This window comes from Mastomys coucha, unplaced genomic scaffold, assembly GCF_008632895.1.
Source record: "Mastomys coucha isolate ucsf_1 unplaced genomic scaffold, UCSF_Mcou_1 pScaffold18, whole genome shotgun sequence".
Classification (NCBI taxonomy): Eukaryota; Metazoa; Chordata; class Mammalia; order Rodentia; family Muridae; genus Mastomys; species Mastomys coucha.
In genome coordinates, this window is record NW_022196900.1 from 6,239,983 (window position 1) to 6,255,112 (window position 15,130).

A 15,130-nucleotide genomic window follows, 5' to 3' on the forward strand; every position below is an offset into this window, starting at 1 on the left:
AATTTAGGCTTAGTCCTCAATGGAGAGGATGCATTTTTCTAATACTATTAAACGCTGTTATCCTTTCCACTTTTATTGCAGGGTGGGGCTTTAATGCCACAGGAACTCATGTTAGAGATGACGTAACCAGGTCTTAGAAGGGGCATGTGTCTGATGTCCCCACTTAGCAGTAGAGCCAAACCTGGTTTCTTTTTCCTTCCTTCCTTCCTTCCTCTTGCCCTTTGAGGCAGTATTTCTTCTGTATAGACAGCTCTGGCTGTCCTAGAACTAGCTCTGTAGACCAGGCTGGCCTTGAAGATCCACCTGACTCTGCCTCCAAGTCCTGGGATTAAAGGCAACTGCCACCATGCCCAGCTAGAAAACTGGTTTCTTGACTTCCAACTAGGCCTTGCCCTCCATTGCCTGGAGTGAGATTACTTTTCTTATTTTTATTTGGATGGGAAGAGTCATCTGGGAGATGTCACCAGTTTACAGTCCACTTGGATGTAGGGCTGGCCTAAGTCTTACAGAAATGGTAGAAAATAGTAGTGGCAGCCACCGCACCACCAGTGCATTGCAGCAGCCACACACCAATGCGTTATACTTGCATAAGATAGTACTATGTGCTTTATGCTCACATTCCTGCATATTATCTTTTCTTTTCTTTTTTCTTTCGAGACAGGGTTTCTCTGTGTAGCCCTGGCTGTCCTGGAACTCACTCTGTAGACCAGGCTGGCCTTGAATTCAGAAATCCGCCTACCTCTGCCTCCCAAGTGCTGGGATTAAAGGCGTGCGCCACCACCGCCCGGCATATTATCTTTTTTAAACCCTATAAAAATCAAATAATGCGGATCCACATAGACAGTTAGTGTGCGATTAACAATGGGAGTCACTATGCTTAGAGAGTCTGAATGTAACTCAGGTCACAGAGCCGAGACCTTAAAGCTGATTGCTGATCCTGCTGCTCTGACTGGAGAGAACTGGGGGGTGCAGTGTACATGCTCTTATTGCCTAGCTGCTCTGTGTGATCTCTTGCAGAGCTGCAGTGATGTACTCCAGGAGCGCTTTGCTGTGGAGATGAAGTGCAACTCTGCCCTCCGGCTTGCAGCCCTGCACATCCAGGAGCGGATCTATGCCTGTGCTCAGCCGCAGAAGATCTCTTTGAAGTACATAGAGTGAGTGGCAGGGGGTGGCAGCTGTGTCACATTTGTGACTGGTGGCTCCTAGCCAGGATGGCCAGACTCCACAGAAAGCCGATACTCACCCATCTGCCTTTGTCTCTTCATCCATTTCCCTTTACCCAGCCTGGCACCCTGTCTGGGTAGAAACCATTTCCTCTTGCAGTAACACAGAGTCTCCTCGTAAATTTCCAGTCTCTGAAAGAATGTCCAAGGCCATCAGTTGACAACATCTGAGGGCAGGGATGTCTCGGAAATTAATTTTTCCAGCAGGTGTGAACCAATTGCTATGGCATTATGCCTTCCTCCAAATGGGGAATGCTTCAAGTCCTAAGACCCATGTTCCTCTTGACTCTTAGCTCAGAGAACTAACATCCATTATGCTAAGCCCCTTCCCAGGTCTCCACTCTAGCTTGTCTGGGTATCAAAATCAAATGGAGAAATCAGGTTTTAAAAATAGAACAGATTCCTGGCATAATGAGTCAAGGTGCAACTTTAGGGGGATTCCGGGGCTTCTAGGCTAATAATGTTCTAAAGCTTAGCCTTGGGATTGGCAGGTTCACTCTGTTGCAAGAGTGTTGCAAGAGTTCTTCAGAACCTACATGGTGGGAAAAGAGAACTGATTCCCACAGGCTGCCCTCTGATCGCTACACATGTACACACTTGCTAAAAGATAGCAGTTCGGGCTCCTCTTTCCAGAAGTTTGTCTTAGTATAGACTCACAATAAAGGAATGGAATGGAATGGAATTTTAAATTAAAAAAAAAAAAAAAAAAGATTGAGAACTTCTTTGATTAATGAAATATCCCAATACCAAGACCACTCAGTTTCCAGGAGGTCCTAAATACAGAATGTGTATAATGTGTATCGCGTGTGTTTATGGGGGAAACCCCCACTCTGTTTCTCTCTCCTTTAATAGAGAGATATACATATAGAGATAAATAAAGATATGGACGTTGTCTCAGTTCAGGGACGCCTGTAGAGGGACACCACGACAAGACAACTCTTATAAAGGAAAACATCTCGTTTTCGCTGGCTTACAGTTTCAGAGGTTCAGTCCATTATCATCATGGTGGGAGCATGACAGTGTGCAGGCACGCATGGGAGGAGGAGCTAAGAGTTCTACATCTTGATCCAAAGACAGCCAGGAGGCTGTCTTCCTCAGGAGCTAGGAGGAGGCTCTGACTCCACACTGGGTGGACCTTGAGCACTAGGAGACACCCCTCAAAGTCCTACCCCACTCCCCCACCACCACCCCACCACCCCGCACAGTGATAGCCTTCCTCCAACAAGGCCTTACCTACTCTAGCAAGTCCACACCTCCTAATAGGCCAAGCATTCAAACACATGAGTCTACAGGAGCCAAACCTATTCAAACATCATAGACATCCCCTTTCTCTTTCTTTTTCTTTTTTCTCTTTCTGTATTTACACCTCTGCCTGTCTCTATTCCTCCTAGCGAAAGGTACTCCTGACTGCTGTATGTCAGAGCTCTAGATCTGAATTCTGTGTCATTGGCTCATTTGTTAGAACCAAGGGCAATGTAAACATGTGAACCTAAGTCTCCTTGTCTCCCATGTCTCACGGCAGGAAAGACTGGGGAATAGAGAATTTTATATCGCCAACTCTACTCCGAAACATGAAAGGCAAAGACATCAAGAAAGCCATTAGCTTCCACATGAAGAGAAACCAGAATCTGCTGGAACCCCGGCAGAAGGTAAGGCCATCTAGCCTCTGCCAGCCCGCCCAGCTTTCTGTTGTAAAATATTGGGGGAATCATTTTCACCATTGCCTAGATTTTAGGCAAATAAATAACTCCGATTTCAGTAATCTTTTTTTTTTCTTTTGTTTATTAAAGCAACTTATTTCTGCTGCTCAGCTACGCTTAAATTATCTTCAGATCCTTGGGGAACTCAAGACATACGGTGGGAAAGTCTTCAATGCGACTTTGATGGTATGTACCAGACACCCATAGACTCCTGCTTGCCCGGACCTTGAAGATTTGTAGATGGCAGATATTTATTGGGCCCTGGCTTGGGCTTAGCCCCGTGGAAGATGCTAGGGGAGGCAGAGCTGAATTAGTTATAATTTCTGCCCTCAGGGATGAAGTAAGCTAACCCACAAGACAAAGTCATGATGTAGGCTATGGCCACTGCTGGGGATAAGGGCAGAAAGATAGATCCACTATTGCTAGCTTAGTCTGGGTCCAAGAGGGAGAAACAGGGTCTCATGAAGCCCATGTTGACCTCAAACTTGCTACCTGAGGTTGACCCGGAACGCATCCTCCTGCCTCTGGCTTCTAAGTGCCGGGATTACAGGGGTTAAGAGCATGTGCTACTCTAGCTGACAACTTGAGTTGGACCACTCACAATTGCCTGTAGCTGCAGTTCCAGGGAATCCAACAGCCTGCTTCTGGCCTCTGTTGGCCCTGGGCTCAAGTACACAGAGACACTTATATGCATAATTTCAATATAGTAAAAAAATAGTTTACAGGTGATACATTTATTTTTAATCTAGCTGTGGGTGAACCCCATGAGGTGTAATCTCAGGGAATGGTGACAAGGGCTGCGCGTAGGAAACAGACTCGGCAGAGAGAGAAGCAACACCAAAAGTTATAGAGAGAGACGTCATGTGCAGTGTGTTTGTGTTCCCACAAGCTTGTGAATAGAAACTAATTTCCCTCTCACTCACCTGCAGTTACAGGATAGGGAATCCTACATTGCCCTTCTGGTTGGAGCCAAGTACGGGATTAGCCAGATCATCAACAGCAAGCTCAACATCATGTCCACGCTGGCAGAGTTTGCCAACATCAGCCGTGTGGAGCTGACAGAAGAGTCTGAGAAAGTGAGCATGGTCAAAGTTTACCTGCAGGACATTAAGGTAACTGCCTCACAGTGAGAGAGAGAGAGGGCCTCAGTTTGGCTCCTGGAGTTTGGTGTAAAGTATTTGAGGGTAGTTTATATGAGCTTTGAGCAATAATAAAGCCCACTGCTGATCTAGCTCAAAGGAGCTGCCTCAAGTGGAGAGTGGCAAATAGAGCATGCATTAGCCCAAGAAGCTCTGGCTATTTGTTGGGTGAACTCTTTGAAATGGGTAAACAGTTCAGGGTGCCTCCTGACACACGGTGGGTCCCTCATGACTAATCTATACATTTGTCTCCTTTCATTCAATCCTCTACTCTACCATCCCCTTCCTGCCCCATCCACCCTGACCCTTAAAGACCTGACCTATCACAGGAGAAGGCAGAACCCAGCCTGGGACCTTTCTGGAAGGTCCTGTGGTCACTCTTCCCTCCCTTGATTTCATCCACTGTGCCCAAGAAAGGCACTGTGTTTTTACCACCCTGTCTTCATTATCTGTCATTCTTCCTCCCTTCCCTGTAAGAGGTCAGGTCCTTAAGGGGCTAGCTGTGTGGGTGGGGCAGGTAGGGTGGGGTAGGACAGAGGATAGAAAGATAGGAGGCAATGTATGAGAATATGAACCACTAGGGGCCAGTCTGCAGACATGGCCTTAGGATCTCCCTTTGGCCCCATAAGGCCCTGTTGTATCTTGGTCCTCTACAAACAAAAACATTCTATTTTCCTTCACAGGTTCTGACTTTGTTGCTGGAATCCAGCAGTGCAAAAGACCTGGCCTGCCTGATCGCTGGGTACTACAGGCTGTTTGTGGACCCAGCCAACTCTGTCTTCCTCTGGTCTGGAAACAGACAGCCGACACACCGGGTGTCTGCTGAAGAAGGTGAGGTGTGGAGTCTTTCCCCAGTCAGGGCAGACCCATTTATTTCCAACCAGGCAGTTAATCTTTCTTAAATATTAGAGGCACTTTCTTGGTATTTGAATTCTCCTAAATGTCAAGTAGAATGCTAGGTCTCTGATCCCTGTAGAGTTTTCCAAAACAGTCTCTAAGATCTACTGTACTTATTTCTCAGCAAAAGGAACGTTCCCTTTTAGAACGTGGGTGACTTGGTGTGCCCTTGCTCTCTTCTCGTTCTCTTGAAATGTGAAATTTCAAAAGAAATTTTTATAGAAATTCTTTTTTTGTTTTGTTTTGTTTTGTTTTTCGACACAGGGTTTCTCTGTATAGCCCTGGCTGTCCTAGAACTCACTCTGTAGACCAGGCTGGCCTCGAACTCAGAAATCCGCCTGCCTCTGCCTCCCAAGTGCTGGGATTAAAGGCATGCGCCACCACTACCCAGTGTGATAGAAATTCTCAACCTTCCATGTTTAGAAGAAAGGGGTACCTAGAGCCAAACGAGACTTGATGTTATACCATGTAAAGAATGAAGACGTAGGATGGGGACAGAAAAATGAAAGGGCAGGGGAGACAGACAAGTCCCCAAGTGGCTTCAGCTGCCATCAGACTTCTGCCTCAGCTGTTGTATTGATATGGCCTTTCCAAGGTGGTCCTGATGATGTTTAACAGCTGCTCTGTAGCGGGAAACCCTGACCTGAAACAAGGAGCCAACATTCCTACCAGCGCCACCATTGCTGGCTGCCAGCATGGTATTGCTGATGGGGTCGTAGACAACGGTGCTCAGGATCTGACCGTTACATAGTGTTTCGATCTTACTGTTATACAGTGTTTCCTCCACATGGGCAAAACAGGCATAGATAGTGCCAGAACAGATGATTGGAAAAAGAGATGCCATCACCCATGCTCTCTGTGGTAACCACACGGGATAGATTCCACAACCCTTGGTGCTTATTAAAATTCATACATGTTCATTCCACTCCATGAAGTGGTATATAATTTATATATAACCTACACTCATCTGTAGCCAGTCTTTGCTACTTTATGGCACCTTCCCACCCTTTATCCCCCTGGTTTCACCCTCTGTCACTAGATAGGAGTGAAAGAAGGGTAGAGGAGAGAAAGAGAGAGCATAACTACTAATAAACCGCAACCAGCACCCATGAATGACCAACAACCCCCTATTGGGGCTCTAGCATTTATGTACCCTCTGAAAAGTTCCCAGAATTCCAAATATCACACAATCGGGAAACTATCTGCAGCTGGAAAACCATGCCTCTGCTAGAGAATGAGGCAGATCAGCCGCCACAGGCAGTCCAAAGCAGCCCCTCATCCCTACACCTGATATTAAAATGAAAGCACATTCTTAGATTTCCAAAAATCCAAAATGTTACTACATATGTCCTTCCATATCCTTCACATAAAACTCTAGATTACCTATCCTGTTGTCGGTGCCATGGATGTGTTTCCTAGAGACTGGTCCTGAGAGCAGTGCTTTCAGTTTTGAATGAGTTGAATTTATTAGTCTATAGCAACCAAAAGTAAAAGAACAAAACAGCAAGCAGCAAATGCATAGCAGAACACCAGGGTCAGCACTTACATTATCCAGCAGGAATGAACGGAGAAGCCTTGTAAAAATCTGGGAACCCTGGTCCATAAAGAGGGTGCCAGGCAGAATGTCTTCTCCACGGAGGAGTATCTGGTTTTTTCATTCCCGCTGCAGACGTCTTTTATACCATGAAATAAACAATAGCAATCTAGGTTTGAAACGGTTTGCCTTCTGGCTGTTCTCGGGAATACAGTTTTTCTAAGACCCTTAGAGTTTTGCGGTTCCTTCTCCTGGATAGAGTATGGGGCCAGCCTGATCCAGGGCAGAGAGTTCTGGGAGAGATTCAAAGTAAACATGTTTGAGTGGAGGGGCCATCTCTTTTTTTCCGAGTCAACACTTAAGAAGAGCTAACAGCACTGACAATTTATATATGACAATATATATAAATATAATGATTTATATTATAGTCAAATGTTCTGCCACTGAGCTAAACCCCCATAATTTATATTTTAGTGTGCTGTTGTCATACAGTGTTTGTGGAGTTGCTGTGACAAGAAGAAAGGCTTGCCGGGCAGTGGTGGCATATGCCTTTAATCCCAGCACTTGGGAGGCAGAGGCAGGCGGATTTCTGAATTCGAGGCCAGCCTGGTCTACAGAGTGAGTTCCAGGACAGCCAGGGATACACAGAGAAACCCTGTCTCAAAAAAACAAAAACAAAAAAGAAAAAAAGGAAGAGGAGGAAGAAGAGGAAGAAGAAGGAAGAAGGCTTGTACAAGTTCAGCATGAATAGACTTTCCTCTGTTTTGAGCCTGTGGATGGACAGATCCACACATATGAAACCTATGGACCTGAAGGGCCTGCTGTAGTTAGGAAGTGATGCACTCTGAGTTCTTACTCTCCCTTTGCCAAGCATTTCTGAGTGAGGAATAGCTCAGAGTCTGGTTGGGGAAACAGCACAGAGTGGGAGTAATGCTGGTTTGGAGGGTGTGGTGGGAAGAACTGTGCACTAGAGACAGCTCAGAGACAGTGCACGAGAAGCTGGGTCCCTGAAGAACGCCCTGGAGCCAAGCAGATGAAAAGAGGGAGCTCATTTGAGAAGAGGGAACACGGAGTCATGACACAAGACCAAGGATGGGGAAGGCTGCAGAGGACAGTCAGTCTGCTGGGGGATGGATCAACCACACTGGGGACTTGTCTTAGTCAGGCTTTCTATTCCTGCACAAACATCATGACCAAGGAGCTGTTCATCACCAAAGGAAGTCAGGACTGGAACTCAAGCAAGTCAGGATGCAGGAGCTGATGCAGAGGCCATGGAGGGATGTTACTTACTGGCTTGCTTCCCCTGGCTTTTTTTTTTTTTTTTTCTGTACAGGGTTTCTCTGTGTAGGCCTGGCTTTCCTGGAACTCACTCTGTAGACCTGGCTGGCCTTGAACTCAGAAATCTGTCTGCCTCTGCCTCCCAAGTGCTGGGATTAAAGGCATGCACCACCACCGCCCAGCTCAGCTTGATTTCTTATAGAACCCAGGACTACCAGCCCAGGGATGGCAGCACTCACAATGGGCCCTCCCCGCTTGATCACTAATTGAGAAAATGCCTTACAGCTGGCATTTCCTCAACTGAAGCTCCTTTCTCTGTGATAACTCCAGCCTGTGTCAAGTTGACACACAAAACCAGCCAGTACAGGGCTGTAACAAGGGAAGGGTCAGAGCCAGAGTATGAGGGCACATGGAGAGGGATGAGTGTCTCTCTATGCTAGGAGCAACAAGACCACACTACAAGAGTCCCTCGTGAGGGGACTTCAGCTCTTCCCAGTAGAGAGGAGAAACAAGGAGGAAGGACCAAGCAGTGGACAGAGAGATGTTCTTAGGAGATTATCCGTGAGGCCATTGGGAGAAAAACAGGAAACCTAGCACAATGCTGCCTCTCTCCATCATACATAGTCTTCCCAGGTACCTGCAGCTAGATGCATCTCCACTGTCCTCAAGGCCACCTAAGCAGCCTCAGGCGCCACTCGATTGCTCTCTGGCTCCCATATCAGGGAGAGGCCAATCGTCTAGTTTGCATTTGACGTTTGGTGTTCCATACAACTTTGATGTTCTGACACCACAGGGGCGATACCTGAGGAAATGCTGAGAGTACAAGAGAGAAACAAATGGATATCCACCACCCTTTGACAGACAGGAGTCTCCTTGGAGGAAGACATGGACTCAGTCTCCATAGGTGACTCAGTCAGATGAAGGATAGGTATAGGGGTGTGCCCGCCTTGGGTCTTGACATTAGTCAATTCAGTATGATTTAGGTCGGTCACTTTCTGTGTTTACCCCTGCAGCAGGATACCAGGAAGTGTTTACCCCTGCAGCAGGATACCAGGAAGTGTTTACCCCTGCAGCAGGATAACAGGAAGCCGGACACACAGGTGTCTGTCAGACCTGAGCGTTGGTTTGTAACTCTCAATGTCCCGTCTATCACAGGCTACGAGTCCAGGGCCTGCAGTGACTCAGAGGAGTCCTCTGAAGTGGACTGCGTCCTGGAGCCCCTTTCTGACCGATGCCTGGTGAAGCTGAGCCTCTGCAGACCATTTGCTAGAGAGGAGCAGCCCCCTGGAGACAGCCCCACACCAGAGGCCACCAGGAGGGGCCCAGGCACCTGCGGGGCCAGCATCATGACAGACAGTGCTGAATCCGAGGCCTCGGACTCAGCCAACACTGAGAGCCGAGGCTGCAGGACCAGTGGGTCTAGCGAGTCCATGGACGCCCTGGAAGAGGATGACTTAGATGCGTGCTCCTCCAGCAGGACCAGCTTCTTCCACTTTGGCCCACCAGGCTTCTCAAAGGGCCTTGAGATCGACAGCCAAGAGGAAAACAGCAGGGTCGAGACCAGCGGCTTCCTGTGTTTGCTGGACCTGGCCCAGAATGCCAACCCTCGGTGCCAGAAGTTAGAGGGTCCCCAGGGCCTGGCTTCGGAGGCCTGCAGCTGGGGACCAGAACTGAGCATGGGCAGGCTAGACCCCAGGTTGTATGAGGGCAGCCGGACTGACTACTATAGCCTGTGTTCCAGCGTCTCCCCAGGCAGCCGCCTGAGTGACTCGGGCTCAGAGAGCACAGCTTCCCGGCAGGTGGCTGCACCTCCCGCATGGTGCCAGCAGGGCTGGATGGAGGCTCAGCCCAGCTCCATGCTGGAAACCCTGGCCCTGCCCCCGCTGCCCCCACTGGCCTTTGAGGATGGCAGCTCAGATGAGGAATACTATGATGCAGCTGACAAACTCACACCGCCAGACACACTCTCAGGTGAGCCCCTAGCACCCCCATCCCAGCTGATCTGTACCCTTAGCCCGATGCCAGCTCGAGAGCAAAATATACCCTCTACTCTTGAGTCCATGAACCAACTCATAAGCCTCGTGGCCTTGAGTCAGGGCTGCAAGGGAAGTTTGAGGAATGGTGGGCCTGGGGGCAATGAGAGGAATTCATCCCACTGTGGGAACCAGGGAAGGCTTCCCAGAAGAGGTGTCAAATGGGCTGTGACTTGTCAGGTGGACTCACAAGGAAGGAATGGAGTGCGCTACTACAGATCCTGGGGGTACTTGAGATCGGTTGTTGGAGCAACGAGATGGGCCATCAGTGGTGTTTGATGGACTTAGGGAGTCCAAGAGTCCCTGACTTCAGAAGGTTGGGGATCTTATGTTTCCCAACTAAGATTGTGAGGTTTTTAATCTCTAACCCATGATCCCAAACAAATAAACACCAATGTAAGTGTTTCCACACAGGAAGACTTCCTGAGCTAGCCAGAAAATCTTGTAAGACACACATATATACAAAAGGTCACCTGAACTCTGTCTCCACTCTCTGAGGTTTACAAACCCTGGAAACCTCAGCCCTCTCCCGTGCCTTTCTGATACTGCCCTCTTGTGGTTCTCATTGCTGTTGGCAGAAAACCCAGCTTAGCTCCTAAGGGTTCCCTCTCTGTGTGGTGCCCTCTGCTTGTTTGCCTCCCATCCTGCTCCTTCCCCCTTTCCCTAATCTCAGCTGGCCTGTGCACCTGTTCTTCACCTGCCCTGGTCTTCACCTGGTTGCCCAGGCACCTGTTCCTCTGTCTGCTCTGGTCTTCACCTGGTTGCCTGTGCACCTGTTCCTCTGTCTACCCTGGTCTTCACCTGGTTGTCCATGCACTTGTTCCGTCTGCCTGCTCTGGTCTTCACCTGGTTGCCCATCAGCTGCCCAGTCTCAGCCAAGGGTTCCCATCTGCAGAGAACATTTTCCAGATTTACCAGTCAAGGGCCAGCTGTGCATCTCAGTTATGGGTTCTGCCAGCAGTGGTGGCTTTCTGCCTGTACCTTGGTACTGCCTGCAGTTACACATTCACCTGCATGATTATGAGAAGGCTCCTTGTGTGCAGGGAAGGTGTCCCCAGCACACAGCACCTGGGCATTGTCACTGAATGAATGAGTGAACTCACCACGGTCTACCTTGACTTGATTATGGTTTTTGTTGTTGTTTGTTGGGGACTGGCTTTTGTTTTCCCTGTTGTTGTCTTACTATGTGCTCTTACCTGTCCTGAAACTCTGTGTAAACCATGGGATCAGAAGAGCCATGTTGTCCTACACTGGATGACACAATTAACCTTCTCCTGGGCTCTCCCTGACCCCTGCTAGGCTAGCCCTTATTCTAGGAGCAGGATGAGGGGTGTGGCTACAACCGGCAGGTGGGACTCTTACATGGGGACCCAGTCCAGAACTTAGTTCCGTAGGCAACTTTCACAGGCAGGGGATCAGTGCAGTGCTAAACACAGAGCCTAGAACTGGGACTCTTGTACCTGGGTTTCAGTCCCACTGTGAGCTCCACAAATTCTCATCAACAGTCAAGGCAGCACCTCCCAAACATGGCTGCACCTCAGAATCACCCGAGGAACCTTGTTTAAAGTCTGTCAGTTCCTCAGTGCTAACTTCAGCCGTTCTGACGTTGCAGGTCTGAGTGGCAGCCTAGAACCTGATTAAGTTATTCAGTCCCACAAAAGCAAGTCTGAGTGTAGGAGCCCCAGAGTTCTTGCTAACATTCGATCCTGATTCCTCCTGCCCAAATCCTAAGACCTTTTCATATGTTGCTTCTCCTGAGAAAGATCATCTCATCGAGTGCAAACCCCTCAGGACAGAGTCCCAGCAATGCATCCGTACACCCATCACACATGTAAAATAAAAGTGTCAACAGAAGCAGCAGCAGCTATGGGCGTGAGTTTACGCCACCATGAAGCCAGGCCGGAAGTCTTTGCTGCAGAATTCCTTGACTGTATTGTCGGGGTATTATGGCTGTAAACAATGACGTCTAATTACTATCATTAACAGTTATTGAGTTGCAAGGTCTTGATATGTTTGTAGCCCAGGTTGGCTAGAAACTCAAATATATAGCTTAGGCTGGCCTTAAACCTGTTATGCCTCCTCAATGCTGAGATTATAGACATGGACCATCACATTTATTGTTTTATTTTTATTTTAAGTTAGTTTTATGTCTATGGGTGTTCCCCCGTGTACATGTCTGTGTTCTATGTGTGTGTGGTGTCTATAGGAGCGAGAAAAAGGCCTCAGATCCCCTAGAGGTGGAGTTATAGATGGTTTTGTGTGCTGTGGAACTTCTGGGAATTGAACCGAGGTCCTCTGGAAGAGCAGCCAATGCTCTTAACTGCTGAACTGTCTAACACCTTATTATTATTATTATTATTATTATTATTATTATTATTATTATTATTATTATGTGTTTGTTTTTGAGGTTTTGGAGAATTCGTAGCTAACTGCCTGGACTGTGAATCTCATCTCTTCACTGTTGTAAATTAAAAGTTCTATGGTCTGAGAGTAGAATGTGAGAGTTGGTATACTTACCCAGCATGCATAGGGTTCTGAGTTAGATCTCCAGCACCACTGATCGCTACTAGAGTTCAACCACTGGGGAAGTGTCACACCCCGAAAAGAACTTTGGCATGCTCTAACTAAAAGGGAGTAAGTGGGTCTTAGACAAGCAACAGCAAATGTCTACCACGATCATTATCCCCATCTGCCAGATGAGGAGCCGGGGGAAGAGGAAACTTAGCTTGCCTAAGGTTTAGGACTTGAGTTCACACAAGCCAACATGCTTACCCAAGCAAGCATGGAGAACCTCTCTGTTTGTCCATGCTTAATCTGATTTTCCTTGTCTTGATTTGCAGGGCCCAGAGCTGCCGATCCTAGTGCCATGAGATTGCAGGGTCAGTCTAGGACCCGTGGCTCCGAGGAAAGCCTGCATCCGGGCCCAGCAGGAGGAGAGCCAAGCAGGCAGGGAGGGGTGAAGAAGTATGCCAAGTCCCTGAGGAAGAGAAGGTCCTTCCTACAGACGGATCACACCTCCCAGGTCTCCTTCCCGCTGGAGGCATCCGCTTCCCAAGAGAACATGGATGATGTGTGCTACTATGACCGAGAGCCCTACCTGACCCTCACTGCCCCCTCTCCAACTGTGTCCTCCCTGCAGGACATGCAAGGTGAGCCAGGCCTCCTGGAGACCAAGGCCTTGGGGTTGCTGGCTTCCTTGAGGGAGACAAAGAGCAAAAATCCAGCCTCCAGGATCATGGAGATGGAGCCAGAGACCATGGAAACCAAGTCAGTCATTGATTCCCGAGTGTCTTCTATCTCTGCCATTCGCCTCCGAATTGACCCCAGCAACACAGAGAATCTTGAGGCTAGTCCCTTGGCTGTTACCACCGACGGCTCCTCAGCCAGCATCCCTCACAGCCCCCATCATTCCAACTCAGGATCTTCCAGTCCACAGGCCGCTCAGGTCAGGCCTTTTCAAACTGTATCTCCAGATCAAGACCCAGGTGGTACCATCCCCAAAGAACTCACTGCAGAGCCTGAGGATAGCACCTTCCCTCTCTCTAGTGCTGACCCTAATCCAGACAGTACGGGGCCACACCACATCTCTCAAGGAGACACATCAGAGCTTGAAGAGGTGCAATCAGAAATGGGGTCAGAATCTTTTCTAATAGATCACATACAAGAGGTTACCCCCCAAATCACAGGGCCCTTATGTCCCGGAGATGGGCCTACCAGTGGTGAATGTGAAATGAGTTCCGAAGAGATGGCCTTGGCTGCAGATGAGGTGCGACAAGGACAACTGTCCTTGGACAGTGACACTGAAGTTACACACTTCAGTGGCCCCAGCCTATTCCAGAAGGGATTTGGGGAGGACTTGGGTGATTTCAAGAGTGACGGGTTAGATAACATTCCACAGGCCCTTGATGTTAGTGCTCCAACTGGCGAAATAAACAGCTCCCTCTGCTCAGAGCCTCATGCAACAGAGACAGGGCAGATCTTACCCAACTCTGAAGGGGAAAACAGAGAAGTCCAGGAACAGGAGCTATTGACAGAACTGGACTTGGCCCCTGATTTCTTACTTGGGGAGCAGACCATTCCATCAGCCTTCCCTCCAGAAACAGTCAAGGCAGAGCAGCTTGACCATGTGATCGGGGAAGACTCGGTCCCTGTGGACATTTCTCAGCAGGTCTGTGTCCATACAGTACCGTCCCTACCAAAGCTTTCACCATGTCAAGAAGAGCCCCGCTCAGCAGATTCAGGCCATGGCTCACCAGTGGAAAGCAAAAGTGACAGTCCTATCATTTGTCTTCCACCTGAGAGGTCTTTCCTGTGCTTTGCCCCAGAGAGCCATCCCGAAGGCTCCACCAGTCTCAGCAGGGTCACCTCCTTCAGTTTCGCTGGCATAAATGAAGTGGCGCCTGCCGGGATTGGCATAGAGCACTGCAGATGTCAGTTTTCCTATGCCACATGCTTCCGTGGCCTGCAGCCTGAGACAGAGGAAGAAGACGCCGACCCACAGACACACCCTGCTGCCCCCCTTACCTCACCACCCTCTGCAGGAAGCCAGGTGACTCTGCCCTGGAGGGCAGCCCGTGCCTACAGCTGCACTACACCCCTGTCCAGGAAAAGCCACATCTGGCCAGAGTACTGCTCCAGGGCTCTGAGACAGCTGAAAACTGCCCCTGCAAATGCCCCCAAGGGCTTTGAGCAACTCACAGAGAGCCTACTGGAACTACAGGACATCTTAGAAGCTTCCTGGGGGGTTGGAAACAAACACCCCCCTGACAAGTGTACCTGGCATTTTTCAGAAAGCCGGAGCCGCCTATGCATGGGCTCACAGAAGCTCCTATCCAGCTGTCAACACGTGATCAGAATGGACCAGTCCCCCGAGGAGATGCAGGGTGCTGTGCGGGTCACTTTCCAGCACCTAGTCCAGCTGGCCGGCCTCTGCTTCCAGTTCACAGACTGTAGCCGCTGCTCCACCCGGCACAGGGAAGTGGCTGGGAACCTGAGGGACGTGGTATACACCTACCACCAATTTGTGGAGGCTGCGAAACTCACCTGTGAGAGAGGCTACCATGACCTCAGCGTGAAACTCTTGGCTCGCCAGTGCACGGCCCTCACAGCTGCTGTATTCTGTTTGACCCAGAAGTTCCGGGCATCCACCGCTCTGTGAACAGGTCACCGACCCAGGGCGCCTCTCCAAGGAGCCTCTTCTTGTTCACCCACCCCTTCCAATGTTTACTACATAGAGTATTCCAATAAACTGCTGCTTAATCTTATCTTGTTCTGCCTTTCTTGTTCTGAGTGATAGTAAATGTGGGATTAAAAATGTTCACTCATA

The 15,130-nt window shown here is 49.0% G+C and overlaps 1 protein-coding gene across 3 annotated transcripts in view; it reads left to right on the forward strand.

The window, feature by feature from the left end:
• Positions 1–15,130, forward strand: part of Frmpd1 (FERM and PDZ domain containing 1) — a 103,435-nt gene extending 88,305 nt beyond the window's left edge. For all 3 annotated transcript variants that reach the window (XM_031377283.1, XM_031377284.1, XM_031377285.1), the window contains exons 10-16: positions 1,018–1,154; positions 2,746–2,872; positions 3,014–3,109; positions 3,853–4,035; positions 4,746–4,893; positions 8,927–9,742; positions 12,645–15,130. In XM_031377283.1, the coding sequence (XP_031233143.1) occupies positions 1,018–1,154; positions 2,746–2,872; positions 3,014–3,109; positions 3,853–4,035; positions 4,746–4,893; positions 8,927–9,742; positions 12,645–14,962 (3,825 nt within the window). In that variant the 3' untranslated portion in view covers positions 14,963–15,130. The remainder of the gene's footprint in view (positions 1–1,017; positions 1,155–2,745; positions 2,873–3,013; positions 3,110–3,852; positions 4,036–4,745; positions 4,894–8,926; positions 9,743–12,644) is intronic.